General features: G+C 33.5%; 1 protein-coding gene across 3 annotated transcripts in view; it reads left to right on the forward strand.

The window, feature by feature from the left end:
- Positions 1-23,845, forward strand: part of EPHA3 (EPH receptor A3) — a 329,741-nt gene that overhangs the window by 8,353 nt on the left and 297,543 nt on the right. For all 3 annotated transcript variants that reach the window (XM_032477643.1, XM_032477654.1, XM_032477661.1), the window contains exon 2: positions 9,494-9,558. In XM_032477643.1, the coding sequence (XP_032333534.1) occupies positions 9,494-9,558 (65 nt within the window). The remainder of the gene's footprint in view (positions 1-9,493; positions 9,559-23,845) is intronic.

Here is a 23,845-nt window from a genome sequence, read left to right on the forward strand (position 1 = left end):
TCTATTCAGGAAAAGCACTAGCTTCTCAGTCTTAATCCTAGTGCCTGTACTAATTTGTCTTGTGACTTGCAAGAAAAACTTAGAAAAACTCAGAGTACTGGAGTGACAAATCAGACTTCAAAGTACTTTCAGAAACGTACTTCAAAGAGTACTTTGAATTTGCAGTATTTACCTCGTAAGTTATGATTATCTGCATGGGCTGGGGACTGACTAAGAACATTTGATGTGGACAGAGGGATAGGAGATTGATGTGATCTGTGATGTGTTTTCTCCACATACTCTACCTCTGTCTTCCTTTCCTGACACTCAGACACTCCTTTCCTTTCCCTGGAAAGATTTTTGCCAAGAACTCCATACCCAGAGACTGTGAGGCAATTGTCAGTATAACCTGGATGTGATTTTTTAGTTTTGTATAATAAAAACAAAGCGTGAATTGACTTTTGAAGTTGTCATAGAGGTCAGTAATGGGGAGAAATAGAACTTGGCCTAAAAAGTAGACTTTAATTTCTGTGGAAACTTTCCCCTTCTTAAAAGATAATTTATAAATTACTTAAGATGAGAAAATAAGTTATAAAGATTTATCTCTTCTTTCATAAAAACACTTGTACTCTATTTAAGTGGAGACATTGAGAAAAGGTAGCTAAAACAGGGTTTTGAAAGGTAGCAAATTAAGTTGGGGCAATTATATTTTTCATGTGGGTATTTCAGCACATATGTTTTGCATTAATTGCTGCCATAAATTCTGTTAACCTGGCAAAGAGCAAAAATAGCATATTGATGACATCAGGCTTTCAAATCAGAAAGCTGCTTTTAGTATCTTGCTTTCTTCACTGGAACATGAAAAAAAAGAAATTTTCAAACATATTATCCTTTAGGTTCACAGCAAGTTAGCCAACCACTCAAGCTATTGGCACACTTTCCATGAGCAAAAGTGGAGGCTTAGCAATAAACTTTTCTTGCTCCTGAAGGATTAGAGTCAACAACTATTTTCCCTACTATTTATTTATTTTTTTAATTCACATACGACTTTGCAGAACTCTCTCAAATCAAGAAACTGTAAACTTGACTTTAAAGTCTCCAAACTGAGTTGCCTTTTTCTATAAGACCAAAATTCTTGACACATTACATGGTGGGGACTGGAATAAAGGGAGAAGCCGAGGTTAATTTTATTGCTGGTAAGTCTTTTTGATATTGCTTACCGTGGTTTCACCTTGGATTTTCTATATAGTCATTCAGTGGATGTTAATTTATCATCTTTCAAATAATAGTTAAGAAAGATAGATTAATAAACTCAGCAGAGGTCCAGTAAAAAAATAACACCCACCCCCCACCTCCTCCCTTGATAAAATATGAGGCTTTAAAATTTACTTTTTGCCAGTGATAAAGTTGGTTGGTTTCCAGTCAATATGAAGTTTACACATTCTCTATCAACCTCAGGGATGAGTAAGGGAAACAGAGAACAGCTCTTTAGTTAACATGTACTTTATTGTCTAATTTTTCAAACCTAATTTAGAAATTAATAAGAAGTCTATAGATCTTAGAAGGATACATATTTTAATCGCCTATGATAACAATCTTCACACTGAGAAAAACTTAGGCTGGGAAGCTGATTTGCCATAGCTTCCATGTAGATTGTTTGGGTCAGCAGAACATGATGAGGAAAAGTCTGTTTGCAATGCTGTGTGTGTGTGTGTGTGTGACCCATAGTATTGTCCCCTTACAAAACTGACATTCCCACACGGTGGCCAAAATTTTATAGATGAATATTTACCTTTTGAAATGAAGATGGAGTAAAAGTCTGCTTTTCTGAATTACAAATTAGTGATAAAAAAAAAACCCAGTAATTTGTTAAAGTTATTTGTCACTGCCTCATCTTGTTAATTTTCCCCACTGGACCCCCTGATCACTGATAATATTCAAAGATGGTATCAAGTTAGAGTTATATCCAAATTGTGATTTTTTTCCTTCAATATGCCAAAACTATTTTGCATTTTAACAGAATAAAAAGAACTGGCATCATCACAGAAACTATACATAGAAATTAAATTGGGTTGTTACTCTTTTATTAAGTAAATAAGCACCATCAAATACAGCCATTGCCAAATCTTGAAAAACTTTCAGAGGCAGACTACAAGAGGACTGCATTTTTCTCTTGGTTTGCTTCTACTATCTAGTTTACCACAGATCAGTTAATACTCATTTACATTAAATAACTCAAAAAAGCTAAACTCAGAGATTTTATTATGATCTTGACATTTCTGATCTGAAATTGTAATGCTTTGATAATCCTTTTTTTGAAAAAAGATTTCCAGGCGTAATTATATGTATATCATCTGAATAAACAAGTTAGGTGCATCTATGTTTACAGTGATAGTCTCTGTTTATTTTGATGTACAACTATTTTCCTTTACTTAAACATTTGTACATTGAATAAGGACAGTTTTTCTTACTTTTGTTTATAAGTAGTGTCCAAGATAATTACAAATGTTTTAATATCTTTTAAAAAAACTATATAGATTTAGAGAAGAATAAGCCTAAAGCTATATAAAATTAATATCCCTTTAAATTTTCCTTTCCAAGGTCACCCTTCGGAACTCAGAATATTTTATTTTACATTTTGCCATGTTTGTGGTAGGTTTACTACCCTAACCCTAATGAAAGTTTTAGAGCCCTACATTTAATTTCAAAAGCATGAATTAAAAACCCATTAAAAAGAATTAAGAAAAAATTAACTCATTTTTCACATTAAAGTAATTTTCTTTTTGCATTTGTTTATTTACCAAACAGTGCACACCTGAGGATTAGTTACTGGATTTTGGAAAAGAAAGTTATGGGAAATGATATGTTGAATGCCCTTGAAGATAACAACTTATGACAGATGACTTCACAATGAATACTTATGTGAAAAAACTATTTTAACATTGATGAAAATTACCAAAAACTACAACATGGATTTTTGGGGGAAGATTAGCTTCCTAAAGCAGAGTCTCTACAATATAGGGAAGATTTTTTTAAAAGGTAAAGTTCGTAATGACAATAAATTAATAAAAACAAGGGGAAGAGATTAAATGATTTGCCTAATTTCATGTGGTAAGGATGATTATAACCAGGATTTTTTTAACTACATATGTTGAGAAAACTTTAAAAAAGTTTGAATGAATGCATTATATCCAAGGGACTACATTTTTATTTAGAAAAGAAATACTACATTAGAATTGTTCTGTAGTCCACCTGCTTATTCTTTTCCATTTTCATAGCTATTGGGTCAATCTCCCACTAAACAGATAACTTACATTTAGTAGTCAAAGGTCGATGATCAAGAGTTTTTGATATGATAAAAAATATTTATGGTGTGAAGGCAAAATGTATATGCTAAAGTTTGGGCACTTATTTGCCTTGAGGATTATTTATATTATTTCAAACTGAATGATATATTTTCATTTTTCACTTTTCAATCTGTCAGAAAAAGTCTTTTCAAATTAGAAAGAAACAAGGTCTTCTGTTATTTCTAGAACACTTCAAAAAGCAAAAATGTGTCCAAAAAGTACAATGTTTACTTAATCATTAATGTTCTACCTTTAGTAACTTAACATTTTGGGAAACACATTTCACTTGTCTGAATGATTCACGGTAGAGGTTGACAATGCATAGAAACAAAGAGACCTGCTATTCTAGGGACTGTTATCAAAGCCGAGGTTGTTAATGTAATAAAACTTTACTGACAGTAGGACATTCCCACTCATTTATGTGAAAGAGTTATCTTGTTATAAGAACACATTCCCTGTAGATATTTTAATAGCTATTTTCTCTGTAATAGATTAAGAGCAGAGTGATCTTTAGAGTTCTCTGATTAAAAAGAAAAAAAAGAAAAATTTAACACTTTAGAAACAACACAGGATTAACATTTACTAAAGTGTCCAGGTTTCAAGTGGAATTTTGGTCTATGTTTCTGTTATTCCCTTGAACTACCCTAGTCAGGAGTACACAGACGTCTTACTGTGTGACTGTGTGTTTTGATTCCAAGGAATTCTTCTTGCTGTTGGCAGAGACTGAGATGAGGCAGCTAATTATAGTTTCTTCTTTAATTAGGACCTGTGTAGAAGTTATTCCAAAATTATTGCCCAGGAGGAAAAGCTAATAAGAAAGAATAAGTTGACAATATCTCACCTTGTCCAGAAATCTGCTTACATCCCATAAATAAGCCATTAAGATACCATGGGACAAGAGGTTTTTCCCAGAAATGTCTAGCACTACAGAACTTTTAAAAAATTTTTACATAATTATTTTTGTTGGTTATTTGATAGAGAAATTATCACAAATTAATATTTCTATGACAGAAAATGCCTATAAAATTTAAGTTTATAGGAAGTTTTATTTGCACACAATTAAGAAATTATAGTTGACTTCATTCATGGTCTAAAAACATTTTTATAATTTTTTGTCTATGAAATACAATACTAACTAGATCTATTACAGAAATGTTTTATATATGTTTAGGTAGAAATAAATATAAATAGGAAGGCCAGAAGAGCTGTTAAACTAAGACTATGTAATCACAATAGATGAAAGTTATGTTGGAATAGATAAGTACATTAATAAAGCTTTGACTTCTCTAAATTTTTTCTCAGTGCCATACACAAGTATGTACAGTAAAAATGAAAAGCTGAGCTTTGGTGGACCTCTATCAGAAAATTCATCTTTATTTCTTGATTCCATGTTATGGTTGACCAGAGTACTACACAGAAAATTAGGACACTGAGAACAAAACTGATTACTTCCTGTATCATTTTCTTCTATTTGTGACATTTAAGTATAACCTAGGAGCAGATTAAAGTACTCTTCTGCTGTCTGTAACCTAGAGCAAAGCTACTCTTTTCATCATAACAGAAAGTGATGAAAATGATGAAGATAAGTAGTGTACAAGAAATGTGGTTGAAACAATTACAGTGATGCTATGAACAGGAAAGGAAATGCCATTATTTTTTAGTAAAAACAAGACATAATCAAAGGATGGGTTTGTTTTCTGCTGTAGTGGTTTCATAGTTATTTGCAATTAGCAATAAAAGCACCTTATAACTGAAGGTTTTACAGGAAAACATGTCAGTTATTACAAGTTTGGAATTTTTTAGCTGTTAAACCCTACTGTTCACCTTAAAATGATTATTTGATCATTTTTTATAACTCTGTGATTTCATAAAATGCAACTATAGTATTACCACGAAGTATAGATATGTTATTAAATGATTAAAACGATCTTCCAGTTCAGCAAAAAACTGTGGCATTTAATTTAAAAGATTGTTTCAGTACTGTCTGTATATTTGCAGCACTTAATCTATAAGATGTGAATATTTGTTTAACTCTCTTGGTCTTTCCAAGTGAGCAGATAGCCACCATGAATCAGAATTTTGAAATGCTCTTGAAAAAAATCTTGATGTGTTAATGATTCTTTAAAACTCCAGAAATCCATACCTAAGGTTTTTAATCTGTCCTTTCTAACTGGGAATATTTGTTTCCAAATCTTATTTTAATGACTGAGTCCTTTAAAAACTTTTAACTCATTCTTATTAGTAAGAAGGGAAGGCGGTGTAAATTCTTGGCACAGACAATTCTTCATGACATCATCAGTGCCCATGAGCAAAGCAGTAGACATTTGATTGTGTCTCTCCGTTTAGATAAAGAATAGTCAGGAAAGGGAGAGCAAGATTCCTGAGCATCTTAAATCCACAATCCAGCCAAGAGGGAAAAGTGACAGTGCAGATCAGTGGCAGGAATGACAGAAAGGCTTCCTTCTTTCCAGAAGCACTGACAGCAGATTGGAGCCAGGTTACCCTATGCTTGGTTCTTATGCCTTAACTTCATCCCACACCTTCTAATTCCCATCAGTCACCACACATCCTTTTGACCAGCAAATCGTGATTTAGTGCCTCCCTGAAAGCCAGCTCAGGGAGACTGAGAAAGGATTCCCTTCCTGTTTTCATGAATGTATCCCCCTTCACCTATTTATGCATTTTATTTTCTATTCAAAAGCAGTGAGACTAGACAGAGTAAAGCATGTGAAAGACATCCAGAATTGTATCCATAATAGACGTGCAACAGTGATTTTTTTTTGCCAAGAAAGCTCCTATTTATATCTTAACTTAAATGGAGTTCTAACACTTAAAAATGTGTCCAATTTTAAATCACTGTAAGTTCATATATGCTACATTGCTCTTTGAATAGAAAACATCCTGAAATTAATGAAATGACATATTTTTCACTACAAACCAAAAATATTTGGAAATCTCACCATTAGAACATGAAATCTGGTAAGAGACAGTTTGTATCTTTGGCCGTCCTAGCATGAGGCAGGCATTAAAGAATTAAACCACCTATATTGTCCCACCTTACCCTTAAGAATAATTTCCTAACTCTTTTTTTTTTGTTAAAATTCATAAAATTTGTCAACTCAAAATTGTCAGCAATTAAAACAAACTTTCCGTGTTGCCAATTGTCATTGAAACTCAGACTGCAATATAGTATCTGTACATCACAATTCTATATGCTCTGGCATTTGAATAGTGGCACCACCTGAAACGGCTATGATCGGGTCTGTGTCATTTTGGGACAGGAAAGCATTAGTAACTAAGGTGCTTGCCTGTATCAGTGTGGGGTTTAAGACATTGTATTGCAAGGTTAGATTTAGTCGATGGATCCAGAGAAACCACTCAGAGCAGGCTGACTTTCAAATTCCATTAACTTTCTCTTCTTATCTCAATTACGCTACACTCAGATTGCTGTACAACAGATCACAGGAGACTTGAGGTTTGTATGCTGGGAAGTTCCAGTCTAGCAGTCATTGACTTTAAAGTGGCTAGAATTCTTAGCTTGTATTGTTCTTATTTGGCTGTAAACAAAAGGCACCTTGTAAACACAAAATAAGTGCTTTAAAAAAGAGTTTTATGTCCATGGTTCTTCTCTATTAGGTCATATACTGATGGTTGATTTTAAATACATTTCAGAAGCCAAAATGAAACTGTTGTTAGTTTATATTTCAAGTTTACAAGAACACTGAATCTGTAGAACATGCTATAAACTCATGGTGGCTTTCAGGACGTTTATATGATGTGATCATCGCAGCAACACTGTGGGATAACCAGGGCAGACATAATTATGTTTGATAGACAGCAGAATCAGAATCATGAGTAATGCTGCTAATTGTGTTTTCCTCATTCATGCTAAATGGAGTGCACTAAAAATTCAATTTCTGAGTAAATGCAATAAATTTAATTAATCTATTACACTTATTTTAATTGACAGTGCGATGCAATTCTTTTTGGTTCAGCGTTTTTCCTTTGAGCAGAAAACAAATGCTGATGTGACTAATCCAGGCCTTTCCCCTCATCATGATCATCAGAGCAAACTTAAGACATAGTTCTTCAGTTAACAACCTACATTCCAATGAGTAATTTACTAAATGGAGACAATAGTCATATCTTCCTTGCCTCAAACACTTTTTTCCTTTGGTTATTAATATTGAAATTAAATCATCCGTTTGTCTTAGCATGTGGAGTGACATATATTCATCATTTAGTATGTATTCAGTTATTACTACACAAAAAACATTGAATCATTTAAACCCCTAAAGGCGTCACCAATATAATCTGATTTATGAATGTGGGCACTCTAAATTCTACTATGTAAATCCTGTGTGAACTCAGAGAAACCAACCTATGACTGTGATAGAACCAACAATTGAATTGGGTATGAATTTATGAGAATGAATGTTGGTAACATAGTTTAAAGGTGAGGATGCATTCTCATATTTTCCAATAATTTCCAACATTATTTAATCTGACATATTATCTGTAACATTAATTGGTAGAGGCTTTTTTTAAAAATCATTTTTCCAGACATAATTTCAATGTAATTAAGCATACTGTTAATTTCCAAACTGATATCCTAGGAAATAATTCCATTATGGAAATTACACTGTGTAATTCATGCAGCAACTACCTTCTCCTTTTATCTAAATATGATTACTTCTCATTGGGATTAATTTATTGTAAGAAAAAAATTGTTAATCATTAAGGAATTCCAGTGGAATAGGTTAAGTTTATGTATTTTTTTTTTCATTTAACCAGCAAAACATAGAGAATCTAACTTTGAGAATTTTATCTTTTTTAACTTAATGGTTAGGAACTTTCTTATACTCACCTAGTGTATTTATCATCTCACCAGCTAACCAAATATCTTCTTTTAAAAAGCAGTGCTTGGAAATTTAGACTTCTAATACCTATCAAACATAATTTTTTTCTTAACATTTTTTAAGATTAATGTTTCCTTTGTAAGAAACTAATTGGGATGATTAAAGAAAAGGTAGTGCTTTTCATGCATCAGGAAACACTTTATTGACAACACGTGGACATGTTATGCTTTGCATGTATTAGCATTATGTTTTGATTTGTGAATATATGGAACCCTTCAAAATGACTGTGTCCTTTTATATTTATTGATTCACCTGTTCTGTTTCATGTTAGCAATCCTTGTGTGTTTTATGTAGACTTCCTCTACATCTTCCATTAATCAGTTGTGGGGTTGTTTTCTACTTTAGAAGAAGGATGTGGTAAAACCATAGTTTCCATTATTTAACAGATTGACAATCAACATGATCCCTTTGTTATTAATTAAACTTAAAGTATTGGTTTATATTTTAATTTCTAATCCATGAGAACTTCGTATTCTCTGTGTTGAAAATAAATCATTTGCCTTTTCTTTTAATAGTATATTCAAAACACATTCTTGTTATATTTTATTATTCATCAGAGTTTTTAATAACTAGCACAAAATTCTGAATAAAATCATTAAAGATTTTGGGTAACAATACCTTCTCTAAATAAGTAAAGCCTTACACAGGCCATACTATAATACATAGTTCTGCTTTAATTTCTCCTCAAATTGGTAGCTAAGCATCTTGTTTGTTACACTTAAGTACACAATTTATATAGTAGTGAAAAAATACATATTACAGAATAGTATGTTTGGTATTGGCCAGAGACAATAAGAAGATGCCATATCAGACATGTACAAACAGAAATATGATTCATTGTGGAAGCATATTTAACTCATTTATAGTGAAATGTCTTTTTTATCAATTTAGTGGTCTTTGCAGTTATTTTGATTTCCTCTTCCCATGAATATTTCCTATTTTGTAGTTTTATTGTGTCTTCTTTAAACCTGTAATTATTCTGTCAATATATTGAATATATGATATATTTATAAACAAACATAAATAGTTTAAAAAGCTGCAGAAACTTTCTATCCTTTAACTTTCTCTGTGGTTGCTTTTCTTTGTGACTCTGTTCTTATACTAATCATTCACATATAATGAGAATGAGCAGTCATGTGTTTTGAATGTGTTGATATGATTATATCAACAGTAGACAGCATTAACTTGACAGAGATAAATAGGATGCATTCCTTTTAACTGTATGTGTGTATTTGTGTTTTCTTTTAGTCAATCTACTGGATTCAAAAACAATTCAAGGGGAGCTGGGCTGGATCTCCTACCCATCACATGGGGTGAGTCTGGTCAACTATTGACAGGAACACTGTCCACTGCCTCTCTCAGAGAGCAAGAGGATTACTGGGAACAGGAATTCCTGTAATTCTGACAAGTTAAGCTCATCACTGTGTTCAATACATGCTTAATATTTGTGTTCAATGAAACTATTGAGAATTTTGAAGTTTTTTTGTTCCCTTCTGAATGTACCAATTGCTTGAATGAACTAAAGTTTAAGTGTTACTTGCTTTATGCAGATTATCTAAGTGTGATCATCTAACTTTTTTTGTGATACAGTCAGAATAGGTGAATTGAGAAGATACTCTAAATTTTAAGTAATATGGAAAGTACGTATTTGGAGATGGTTACCTCCAGAGTTGTAGCCTTAAAATCGACTGTGGTGTTGGTTGTTAAGTAGTGAGGGATGTATTTGTCAAGAGTATAAACCTGCATTGCCTTAATTTCTTTGCTTAAAATATCTGCAACTTGTCCGGATCAGTTTAAAACTGGAAGTTTTATTTAGGAAAAATACATCTACCTTTAAATTCTAAGCTTTTTGTATACCTTTAATACTTTATCAAGCTAGACCCAGATTACTAAGGTATGTGTATGACATTTTGGGATCTGAATGTTTATGGTAAGCCTTTGTGTAAGAACATTTTCCTTTTCTTTTTTCAGAAAAAAAGTGGGTCATACATTTGGAAACTTCTTGTTCCTACAATATTGTATAAAAATGCCTAAACATATCTTTTTGTGTTTCCAAGGATAGCCTGTGGAAAATGCAAACTGCTGTTTAGAAATATCTGCGATGGAAATAAATGTGTACATTCCCTTTCCTTCTATGCCATCCTTTTAGAGGGTTATAATTCGACTTAGTACTGGTGGTCAGTCTTTAGATTTTTGTGCCTAAACATCCTAATTTTTATGGTACTACCAGCTTATACTTCACTGACGGATGTTTTGCATCAAGGATACTTCATCTATCTGTCATCTCTGTATCTGCTTCTCTTCCTGGTACACCTTGACACTGACACGATGCCAAAACCTATCACATAATCAGGCCTTGGTTAGTTGCTTAGAAGGGGAGAGTATGAAGTAAGCCAGGATTTGGTTTTCCCATAGGTGTAAAAAGAATCAAATGCCTAGGATAAAAGCACATCCTGGGTAGTCATAACAAGCGAGTTGAAACTCAGGGTCGAGCTGGAAAACTCATTTAAAACTCATCATCCAAAACTCATATCTAACTTTAAGTTTGATTTTAGAAATCTGAGTTTTTCATTACTTCACCAGATAACATATCATAGAAACTTGCCGCCTAAGGAGATATGAAAAGCGAAAACCATACTGACATTTTACCTATTTCTATATTCTCTTTTTAAACAGTAAATAAACCTGCATATAAAAGCAGCAGTCTACCTCATATATTTCTTTTAAAAAGGTATAAAGAAAATACATTTGTACTTGTTGAAAATGTGGGGAAATGAATTCATTTACCCTGTAAGCTTCATAGATTTTGTGATGAACGAAGTTAACACTTACTTCCATAAAAATGTTGGAAGAGGGTGTGTTCTAGAACCCTGCCACACCCTATTCTAGAACCCTTGAATTGTTTTTTGAATCTAGTAGATTGACCAAAAGTAAATGCGAATCCACAAACATAGCTAGAAAGAATGAATTCTATTTACCTCCGTCAACTTAATGCTATCTGTGCCCCAACCAGCAGTGTGTACGTGCACCAACCAGCGATGTCAACACCTAGGAGATTCATAGAAATGCAGACTCTCAGGCCCCACCCCAGACGTTCTGAATCAGAATCTGTATCTTAACACGGTCCCCAGGTGATTCCTAAGCACATTAAATTTAAGAAACGCTCCTCAGAGTAACTTGCCTCTTAACTTTTCCCATGTCTCTCCCGATTTCCTTCCTCCTTTCTCGTAGAAATTGCTTATGATTTTTCTCACGAACAGTTTCAGTTTCTCCTTTGGCCTTAGAGAGCTGACCCCAGGCACTCCGGCCTCCTCTTCATTGATTTCCTGGTTCATCTTCCTGTGGCTGTGACTTCACTATTTCAGATGCATTAAATAGCCTAAAGCAGCTGGCCAAGCTCTCCAAGCTCATCATTAAAGCTAGTAGGGAGAACAAACATCTCCCCAAGAAATTATGACATTTATAATACCTTAAGCCTCTGAAGATTAAAAAAAAAACGAAAAATCAGGCGTGGGAATTATTGTCCTGGGGTGACTTGTACTGTATTTTTCCTTTAAATCTTCCACCTATATTTTGTTAACCATAATGTCCATGAGGAAGTAAGTAGCACTAATTTAGAAAATGCTACATTAATATTCATTTTCTGAGAAACTGGTGATATTCTTGAGTGAAATCTCTATAATCAATTTAAGTTTGAGATTTACCATCTTTGCTTGTATAATTGTGTCTTTAGGTTCAATTAATTATTGTTATTGCCATGTTCAATTTGGCAAGGATAGAGAAATTTTGTGCTTGTTTTGGTTTTAAAGGGAATAGACAGTTAAATCAGTTGTGATATCTATGGCCAGGCTTTTCCATAAAAAAATGATGTGATAGCTGGAAACAACTTTGAATTAGTCATTGTTTTAATTAAGCAGCCGTAATAAGTAGAGGTGCATCTGTTTGTAGGTTAACTAAAATATAAATATAAACTTTGGAGGAAAAACTGTAAAAATTATAGTAATGTCACATCCTATTGATTCACTGAAAATCCCACCACTCTCTTCTCTTCTTCTTCATTTTTTTTTTGGATGAGAACATTTAAATTCTACTCTTTTAACAAATTTCAGTTTTGTGATGCAGTGTTATCAGCTATAGTCACCATGCTATTCATTAGATCCTCAGGCCTTATTCATCCTACAGCTGAAGGTTTGTACCCTTTTAGCTACTTCTCCCTATTTCCTCCACCTCTACCCCCTGGCTACCACTTTTCTATTCTCTGTTTCTATGGGTTTGACTTTTTTTTTTTTTTAAGATGCCATATATACGTAATACCATACAGTATTTGTCTTTCTCTGTCTGGCTTATTTCACTTAGCATAATGGTCTCAAGGTCCATTTATGTTGTCACAAGCATGGAAAATCCTGCTCTTTTGATTTAGGGCAATGGTTCTCAATGTGATGTGGGGGTTAGTGGGAGGCAGTTTTGATTTTGCCCCGTGGGGATATTTGTCTGGAGATGCACTGGTTGTCACAAGTCGGCTGGCAGGGCACCACTGGCATCTTAGTGTGGAAGTCCAGGTGTCCTGCTAATGAACATGTTGCAAAGAACAGCGCAGCCTCCTACAACAAACAATTACCTGGTCCAGAATGACAGTGCCCAGGCTGAGAAACCCTTACTTGGGGATGAAGAATGGTGCTCCATCAGGAGCTGTGGTCACTAAAGAGACCTTGGAGACTGTCAGCAACTTCTCTAAATTCCAGCCGTTATCCTATCAAAAGTTCTAAATTCCAGATCTTTTCAAATAGAAATTTTTAAAAATAGACAAATGATTCATTCCAAATTTGAAATGGATCTTTCATGGAATGATTCTATCAGCTGAGCTATATTAAATTAATATATTTGGGGGAAATTGTCAAGAGTGACCCTATTCCTTCATGAATGTTCTTTTTTATTTCTATTTACCATTTTCCCCGGAGATATATTCACACATAAAAGTTTACAGTTAACCTATGCAGCTTTCTTGGGAGGAGTATTTCTATCTCTGGGGAAGTTTAATTCAGCTTTGATTTTCTCTAAATTAATTTCATGAAATGCATTTCATGAAAGCAACATCAAATTTGAAAACTGAAATTAGTGGGGGGGCAGGGGTCATGAACAGCAATTCATTTTTCAATAAAAGACTTTCATTTGACTTGGCTATTTTCTGGTACTAAGTGTGTTCACTTTAGTAAAGTAGACAAGCAATTTCCTTCTCTGGCCCTATAAACTATGAATTGTAATATTTGAATTCTGAGCTTAATTATCTTCAGAAATTCTAGTAAATAATCTGGATAGTTTAAATATCCTTTGATTTAGAGAACAATCAATACATATCAAAGTCCATATATATTGTTGGTTACAACCTAGAAAGGGTCCTTGGTTTACACATGACTAGTACTTAAATGCTTGATTGATTGACGATGCCAGTCTATCAGGAAGCTTTCTTAGTCTATGCATCATTACTGAGAAGGGGTTAGAGGGAGGTCGGCGCCATAGTTCTCACTTAGGATAGTCTTGATATGCTGGTTAAGTAGTACCGAGGAATCAAGAACCTTGACTCAGTTAGAGAAACTCAAGGAGAAGGGGATTAAAAGAGGGTTGGGAGACAGAGGGTAGAGAAAGCATGGTCCGAAATGAAAAGTCTTAAAATCAGCAATTAAGATTGTTTAAAAAATTCCTAACACTCCTCCCTCTTTTCAACACTTTAAACTATTTTTTCCCTAAACGTTTCCTTAGCTATTTATTGGTGTCTTAGCAGTGATAATGCACTTAAATAAAAAAAAATTCTTCTGGCAAATAGAGGCCCACTGGTTGCTCACCCACTGTCTGTTCCCTGGTTTCTCCTTGCTGGTGGAACACTGAGATCATTCAGATGTCCACCTCCCATGTTTTCCTGGGAAATGGCTCCTCTGCCACTTGGTGTGTGTGTGTGGGGGGGGGGGATATTGATTCATCTGAGAGCAAATCATGATCATTACAGTCATTTAGCCAGCGATTGGTTTAGTCAAGAGGAAGTAAAGCTAATGAGACTGGAGCAGAATTCCAGTGACTCCTGGGAAGGATTTCCTTCTGATAAAAATAGATAGGGAGAGGCCCGCTGCTCTGTGCCACTGGATTTACCCAGGGGTGGCCCAGTGTCTGAGTCTGGAGCACCTGCTCTCCCTTCATGGCCAGAAAGGCAGAGTCCAGTGAGCATTAGAGTGACCAGCCTGGAACTCTGACATCTTAGAACCACTGAGTTACATGAAACAATACATGGTCCTTGTTTAAGCCATTCTTTTTGAATTTCTCATACTTTCCGGTTAAAGGCATCCTGATAGAATACAATGCTTTATCTCCTGGTCAAATATCCTAATTTCCAAATCGAGGCTATGGCAGTCCATAATTCCTTCCTCCAGTGTTATTTGTATTTTCCCAGGTTATGTTTTTTGTGCTTTAGTGTGCTGTCATAGATAACAGGTAGAACAGTAATATAGAAAAGGCACATAAGGCACATCGTTTAGAATTGGCATATCTGCATTTGAATTCTGGCTTTACCATTTATTGCTGTAAGATCTTACACAGGCCAGTTAACCCTTATTAACATTTATTCTCACTTTTAAACAAGGGATAATAGTAATTTCTATACACTTTAGAGTAAATGACATTTGAATAAATGGTATGTTTCTATGTATCTATGAGTGTGTGTATGTGTATAAACTAATGTATGTGAAAGAGCTATACAAATGTCATTTCCTATTCTTAGATGAGTTTTGAGGTTTTCCCCATTCTAATCCAAAATCTTTTGCTAAATTCACTGTGTCTCCTTAAATCTCAGTCTACACTTTGATGCAAGTGTCTTGGAGCTGAATTTTGGAGAAGGAAAACTGATACTGCCTGAGATGCCAGCAAACACCTCTTCTCAATTAAGAGCCCAAAATATTGCCTTTGACAGCACATGACTGTTATTTCATTGAATCTGCACAGAGTAAAGTTTGAATATACTCTTGAACCACATTCTGAATGGAAATAATTAAAATAAGGTAGTTGGGTGTCCAATTTATTTATTTTAAATTGTTACGTGATTAGAATTTCTTCAAAATATTAACATTTCTTCTTCAGGAAGACCTTCTAACTCTTACATACCACCCTTTGCCACCCCCCAGACTAGTACATAACACCTGTTAAGCTCATCTACTTGTTCTTTGACGTATCTTCACAGCTTGTAATGACATATTACTACAATTATTTCATTGATATTTATCTCAGTTTGGAAACTGAAAGCTTTTTGAGACCAATTTTCATTTCATGAAATTCTCTCTTTTATTCTCATTTAAAGTTCTTGGGTTATTTGTCCATAAATTTAAATTACTGAAATAAATGAATAATAAAAGCTTTCCAAAATAAGCAAGGATAACTAAATAAACATTGATTTTGCATTTGTTGAGAAATATTTGATGAATTCTAGTCTCTTATTTTAAATGGTGTCTGTTAATAACTTCATTGTCTTTTTAATGGCATAAAGTTAAGTAAAATTACAATATATATACATACTATAGTGTATATATTATATATGTACTTGTACATATATATGATACAAATATACACATATAAGATATAAATGTATAGATGTATATCTATGTCTATATTATATATGTTATTTTCTATACTAGCAGAGCTATTTTGTTAAATATATTTAGAAAATACTACAAGCCTATGAATTGGAAGTTAACTGAAAAAGAAAAATAGCTAAAGACAGCTCTGTGTTGAAAATTATATAGATTGTTATCTAAGGATACAAAGCCAGAATCCTGCAAATAAATTCTATTTAACTAAAACAAGAAATGTTTAGAATTGAATGAATCATAGAGAGTAATGCAAATAATAAAAATACTCTGTAAAACAAGTCTCAAGTGTAGTATAATTTGCCTTCAGTAGTGGAATTATTGCTGTTTGTGAAGTCTGGATTCAAAAAGTCTTAAGTAGTGGATTTCTAGCTTTCACTTTGTGAATGGTGTCTGAAATACTGGAAGAATATTTTGACAACTGGGTGTCAGCAGTAACCACCTGGGATGCTGCCTTTATGAGTCACAGTCCAAATTCTGCTTCATATGCTGAATAGTTGAACCAGGAAAAATCAAATTTTTTGACATATGTGATATGTGATTCTTGGTCATTTGAAATTTTTCTGCCTAAAATGAACAATGCTACGTTGTAAATATGTCACTTTCACCCTATTGTGCTGAGCTTTCAAGGAAGGAAGTCTGATCAAATGAGAAAAACATGACAAAGTTTTACAGGTTTTTTTGAACCTTTCCTTGAAACAAAACACACTATAAAAGAAGGGGGAAGTGGATAAGTGGTAGAAATCAGTAAAGGTAGAATTATTCTAGCAACATTTAATTTATAAAATTAAAATATTGTATTTGTTTTAACAATTTTTGTTAGTGCTGAAAAAATAGAAAATATTTTCCACTGCTAATGTATATTTCTATGTGAGCGCTTCTCTCTGCATCAAAACAGCATTTGTTTATATTTTGGGGATTGGATTATAATTTTAAAATATGACATGTAATATACTTTGCTCCTTTTACTTTGATATATAGCTTTGTGGGAGTTAAAGTAGAGGAGACTTGAAACATATTTGGATGGATTTTACTCATTTCACCTTTAATCATAAATTTGTGCTACATGATTCTTACATAACATGCAGTAACTATAAAGTTATGTAAAAAGCTAAGATATATTTAAATAATTTTCATTTCTAATTTGAATATTTAACTATTTCATAAATTCATTATGATTATTTCATATTTACTTTTAAAGTAGCATTTAAAACATTTCAAATCAAATACAAAGTTTTACTTTTAGTGGTTTCTTGTATTGATAGCATTTCTAAAACATAATAACTTTTTGACACCAAACATTTTTAATTTATGCAACATCAAATGAATGTACTTTCTGATCTAAAAGGAATAATTATTAAAATCAAAGTAGCCAAAAGTATAGTTATTAAACTTAAAAAAGAATGGCTTTCATACTCATTTGACATTAAACTTGTTGATACATGTGCAAAATAGTATATGGCAGACTGAATATCAGTTTCTGTATTGCTAAGAAATGTCTAGTTCCCTTAATATTTTTAAGAACTTACTTAGAATAAACACTGCATTTTCAAGCTTCTAAGTTTTCGTTTGAATACAGGTTGTAAATATAACATGTATTCCAATAGAGACAAGTTTCTATTCTGTCATTCCATTAAGTATAAGTCAAGAATTTTGGTAAGAATTTATAAAAATATTTTTCACAAAAATTTTGCTTATTTACTTTTCTCCTTTATTTTTTTTTTAATTTCATGAATTAATGGTTTTGACCTTTACATTTATTATTCTCTAGTGGTTAATGTCTTTTGGAAGATTAAAAAAAAAGAAATGAAATTTGGCCTGTAAAAAAAATTTGGTGTAAAACACTTTCTAAATAAGTCCCATGTCCCAAATGATAGCCATTGGACCTGAGAACAGTGAAAGGTTATAGCATTTACAAGACAAGCCACGTGAAATATTTCTGCAACCTTAATAGCCCATTGATTACCATCAGTTTTTTTTTTTTCTACTCAGAATGCTCACTTTACTCAGGAAGTGGTATATGAAGAAAAACTATCAATGCATTATCTCAGATTTCTTGCGAGTTGCTGAAATCATCCCCTTTACATGGGACAGAGGAAGGAAAACATTGAGAGGGACAGTGTACTCAGTTTTCTGAGTAGTCTAAGCTTGCAGGTTATTTTTATTCATTCTGTTAACAATGCAGTCTAACATGTATAAATATATGTGTGTATGTGTGTGTAGTATATATAAAACTGCATGTATTAAACTATAGTCACATATAGCTATATATATATATATATATATATATATATATAAACAGTAATACATTGAAATTCTTACTTTTTAATTTGTAAACAGTAATTATTAGAATTATAAAACCCTGGGCTTCCAACCAAGACCTACTACTCCATTACAAATCCTGGGATCAGGGCTCAGCAATCTGTTTTGTCACAGGCCCTCCATGTGATTCTGATGCTGTTGAAGTTTGGGAATCACTGTGCTAGAAAATCATTATCTGCCATAATGAGACAGGTATTACTAAGGTATTCAGCTGCCTCTTGATACAGTGCTGTAGTTCATTCCAAACTCTTAATTAATGCAGCCCTGTGCATGATTCATGATTAATATAGCTCTGGATGTTTTTAAATTTAGAATTTTACAATAAATACACAGCAAGAAAAATAGGTATTTTGCCAGCAACTCAGGGAATCTATTCTTAGCTGCTTTGTGACAGGGATTCACTTTAGAATCATCACATTTCTGTCATGTAATCCTGGAACTTAGCTTGTAAATATTCACAAATACTGAAGGTATTTAAACCCCTGCATCCATTGCTCATGATAAAAGAGATAACATCAAAACCAAAAGACTTGAAAAGTCATGAATTAAGCAATAGCAAAATTGAAATAAGGAATATGAAAGTTCCCCATCAAGGAGTGACTAGAATATAAGAAAATTGTCTGGGAAGTGACTATGAAATGTTCCTAGAAAGTTCCCAAGGTCAGCTTATGATGGATTATATGTGTCCCACTAAAGATATTGGAGATTATTCAAAGGCAGTATTTTTAAAAAGTGATTATGGAAGATGCTGTAATTGAAGAACAGATAGGAGTCAGAAAAAGCAGTTGGAACTCACTGAAAGTTCCCATGATTATAGGAACCTAGGATTGACCCTCTATTCCTTGGGTTGTATATCTTGGTGATTTGGTATAGGTTGAATTTTCATTATTTTGCACATACTCAAAGAAGGAATTTTTCTAAAAAATAATCAAAAAGAATTTTTATTAACAGATTGTTCTTTTGTAATAAAGGTGTAAAATAAAGAGAAGCTAAATTTGGCGAATTAAGTTGTAAGACCTTGGGGGACTCAGTAGAAATGAAAATTATCGAGTAAAGGAAGGAAAATCATCTAGTAAGGAAGACAAAGCAACAGAAAAAAATAAAAGAGGGCATAAGATGCTGTAATAGTAAAAGTAATTGAATTCCCCTTCCATGTGACAGTACTGGTTAATGTTCTTTGGGTGTGAGGTTAAGAATAAGCTAAACGTTAGACAAATGTAAAGGGTGATCTCCCTTCTCAACATGAAGTGACACAAAGTGACCCCAGCAACCAGGGAGATTCAGCCAGTGCAGGGAGAGAGGAAGACACAATGTGATGATTTCAAAGAACTTTAACTCCCAGTCTACGCTTGGATACTTATTCCATGCCACGGGCATCAAGAAAACTGCTAGCCGTAAACTTCATGGATTAACTCAAAAGTCTTAAATGGCATTTAAAGTTGTGGGCGATATGAATTCAATTTTGTAAACTGTACCCTAGAACCATTTGTCATCTCTATTCTCAGTGTTGGATGGAGGTGCTGGGTAATAATTTTTTAAAGTAGAATTAGTGACAGTATTGATTTAAATTTAACTATTCTCTTCAGTGTTGAAAAAAGCAGTAAACAACAACGTGGTCATAAACCGAAAATAACTGTGTAGAATTTTGTGAAAATGTTTATTGATGGAGCTGCTTCACTTTTTCATGAAGGGGGCAAAATTTTATCTTATTTGGAGCAGTAGACTATGTTTGAATGAGTAATCAATTTGAGGGCCAGCAGAGACTTAGAAATCATCTCGTGTAACTCCTTAATTATGTAGAAAAGCAGTGGAGGCCCAGGGAGTTAGTGACTTGCTCAAGGTCCTATCATTGCTTGCCAGGTCCGGGTTCAGTGGTCTTTTCATTACTCCTCTCTGTCTTGGTCTGTGGACAGTACCAAAGAAGGATGCAAGATTGTGATTTAATATTTAACAGACTATACTGCATAGAATTTCAGGACTATTTTGTCTGAGTGTCATGCCTTACAGCACCCTAAATAGTAACCAAATCCAATACATCAGTCAACATAGAGCTACTTTTCTATGCTGTTGAAAAATGCTGATCTTTCATAAGGCCAAGAGGAAAATTGGGTTGTATAGGATTATTATCAGCCCTCCATTCTCTCGTGTGTGCATATCCCCTCATCACAGCTTGATTTATGATCCAGGGACTGAGCTGTCACTTTCTGACTAGAGATTCTTAACTCATTCTCTGACAACTCAGAATTGATTTTCATCTTAGATTCAAATATATATCTAAATTTACTTGCATTGAAAGAGTATTTTTAAATGTTAGCTCATAACCAAAACAAATTTCATCTACTTCCAGTTTTCATAAGAACCAAGGAATGTTTTGAGACCTTTTTAAAAATTAGTATGTCATTTTAATGTGACCAGTCTCCAGACAGGAAAGTTAGAGGTGTTACCTTCTAGCCAATAAATCCTCTTCAAGATTTAAAATGTTTCAAAATTGTTAGCCACATTTTTGCCTTCTGAACTGCTAAAATGGTCAGTATTTTTTGTTGGATATTTTACGGAAATACATGGTACTCTTATGTAGCCTTCAAAAAATGTGATAACTATAAATTAGGATAACAAATTAGTTCTTTAATGAACTTTGTAAACTAGAATATAAAAATTAACGCAGGAGTTTTATAACCCAGAATTATTTTGTGGTGAAATCTACCATAGTAATCATCTGTTCTAAAATAAATGTTTTTTCATTTCTTAAATAAAATAAAGAAAATCTTAGGAGCATAAAACATTTTGGAGAGGACTAAGGGTGGTAGCATTATTTTAGAAAGGAAATTATATGGAGTCATATTAATTTCTAGAATCAGTGGAATTCTGAATAGTTTATGTAGTATGAAGGGGATTTGTGAAATCTTTAGTATATCAGGATTCATTCATCCTGTTGTGCAGTGATTGTCTGTGCTTCTGTGATGTGGTAGGCACTATCATAGGCAGTGGAGATGCAAACAATACCAATAGCTAAAATTTCTACAATGCGCTATGTTCTATTTTAGTGCTTTCCATATATCAGCTCGTTTAATCCCCACAATAATCCTGTGACATTTTACCTTCATTTTACAGAATTAGAAAGTAAACCCCTTTTCCCCCAATTTAAATAACTCAAATGTGATCATACACTCAGTAAGTGATGGAGTCAGGAATGAAAACCAGGTATTCTGACTTGTTATGTTATGTGCATCACCACTACTATATATTGCCTCCTATAAGAGAGGTAAGAAAAATATTCCCTTGTGAAGCTTCATCTGGTGGAAGAGACCAATCCATGGACTAGCAACTACAGTATAATGACAGTCATCAATTAAGACACACAGTAGATACAATAAAATTACATAGAGTCTGTCATTCAAGTTCCGCTTGACATGAGTCAGGGAAAATTACATCGAGAGGTTGTGAAGCTTTAAAGTTGAGTAGGAATTTATCAGGTCTATGTTACTGGGCATCACACAGAGCACAGACTGTAAAACAGCATTGTATGTTGAGAGAAAAACATAGCTCGTGTCATCTGAAAGTGGATAGAGAAGAGTAGGAGATGGAATCTGGGAAGGAAAAAACAGAATTCTAGACTGGATTATGAAGAGTCTCATACACCATGCCAAGGGGTTTGTATTCTTTTCATGGAAAATTGTTTAGCAGTCTAGGAATTAGGAAGTTTACTCTGTGGACTTAGAATACAGGTGCAAAGAACAGTTGGCTTATTAAGGTCATCCAAGAAAGATATCTGTCAGGGCAAAGAAAGCAAGTGATGGAGACTGGTCACTTATGGTATCCTATAAAAAATGATGTCAGCTGGATATAGGATATGGAGAATTATAGGATATATTTTTTGATATTATGTGTGATTGATGATGACTGACGTGTGTCTTAGTTTCTCCTAGATCAAAGTTTCTTGAATTTTAGAGTGCTTTAGAACCAACTGTATGAGAGCACCCCTATAGATACGAATTGCATTGCTAATGGCTGATATATAGTATACATATATATTTATATTCATGCATATATATGTAAACACACAGATCTGTATCTGTAACACATATCACAAGATACGTAGTAGTATCTTACATGCTATTCTAGTATTTGAAATTTTGTATCGTTGCCCAAATATTGTGAGTCATTCCTAAATTACAGAGAAATACAGATGCTATGAAGGCTAAATTTTAAGACAGCCATGGGCAGTTGCAGAGAATCGTATAACGCACTTTTGGAGTTCTGGCAGATCCACCTGTGGGCATTTTGGCAGCAGAGGCTACCCGAAGCAAAAAGTAAAGCCTTCATTCCAATATTAATTTTATGTTATGTGGTATTTATGGTATAAAACAGGTGATTTCTGAATAAATATTACAGAATGCACTCATGCTATGTGATAGACAAAGAGTGAATGATTAAAAAATAAAAGACAAAAATTTAAACAGAATTTTAAACAATGACAATCTTAGGAAATTCTCACCAGATAGCTCTTCTCTCACTATTCAGTAAAACCCCTGAGATGATCAGATGTTAACATTGGTACAAATTATGATTCTCAACAGAGACACAGGCAGGTTTTAAAACAGTGTTTAAACAGGAGAGGAATAATTGCTTAACCTGTTACAGAAGCAGAAATTTTCCATAGGGAGTAAGTATAAACAAATAGAGCATGAGACATCTCAAGGCACTTACAGGCAAAAGATTGAAATAAGATATGTTACTTAAATTTATATGTTCCTTAGAATATGTCCTTAGGAAACAGACATAGGTCTGAATTGTCACCTTGGAAGATTACGACGTATCTCAAGAAATACCATGGTTGAGGTGTACCAAAGATAGATTTCTTTCTTACATAAAGGACGGTTGTTTCCTTAAAGTGTACATAATTCCTATTTTTATTCTTATAATCAATTGAGATTTAGTATACTGATCCATCAGATCTTTCAAGAACCTCACCCAGCAGAGGTTTATTTAATGCTTCTTCAAAAAAAAAAAAAAAAAAAAAAAAAAGCATGAACTTATCGCGGTACTAACTAAAGACTACATTTAAAGAATTAAATTGACTGAACAGTTAACCAGCTGTAACATGTTCAGCAATAGGATGGGGAAATCCCCTTTTGACCTTTTAGCTGATTAGTCCATGTCTTAATATGGAAGAATTTCTAAATATTATTTAGAGGGAATTTTATAAAATGTAATGAATCTGAAAAATGAAGCGCTTGGCTTACAAAAGAATCTGTGTAGTTTGGGAGAAAAGATACTGTTTTTAATGGGACCAGATTTCTCTTTGCTTTTCTAGTAATACTTTATCTTTCTCTTGGAATATATAATGTGGCTTCTCTGTGAGCAGTTATTCAAGTTAAAGAAAAAAGCTGTCATTTTAATTACTACAACACAAGCTGTACTAATAAAATGGCTTCAGAAGATCTTTGTCTTTATTTGAGTCTAGGTAATTGAGAATTAGTCATTGAACATGGATAAGCCCTTCCTCCACTAGACATTTTAGAGTCAAAAGAGAGTGAGAAACAATCCCTGCCCACAAGGAGTTTGTGGTGAACTGGTACATTTTTTCTCGTTCTTGTACACCCAGCTTTCAGAGCCAAACAGGAGTATGGGCTGCAGTGTTGGACATTTAATT

Source organism: Camelus ferus, chromosome 1 (assembly GCF_009834535.1).
Source record: "Camelus ferus isolate YT-003-E chromosome 1, BCGSAC_Cfer_1.0, whole genome shotgun sequence".
In the NCBI taxonomy this organism is placed as follows: Eukaryota; Metazoa; Chordata; class Mammalia; order Artiodactyla; family Camelidae; genus Camelus; species Camelus ferus.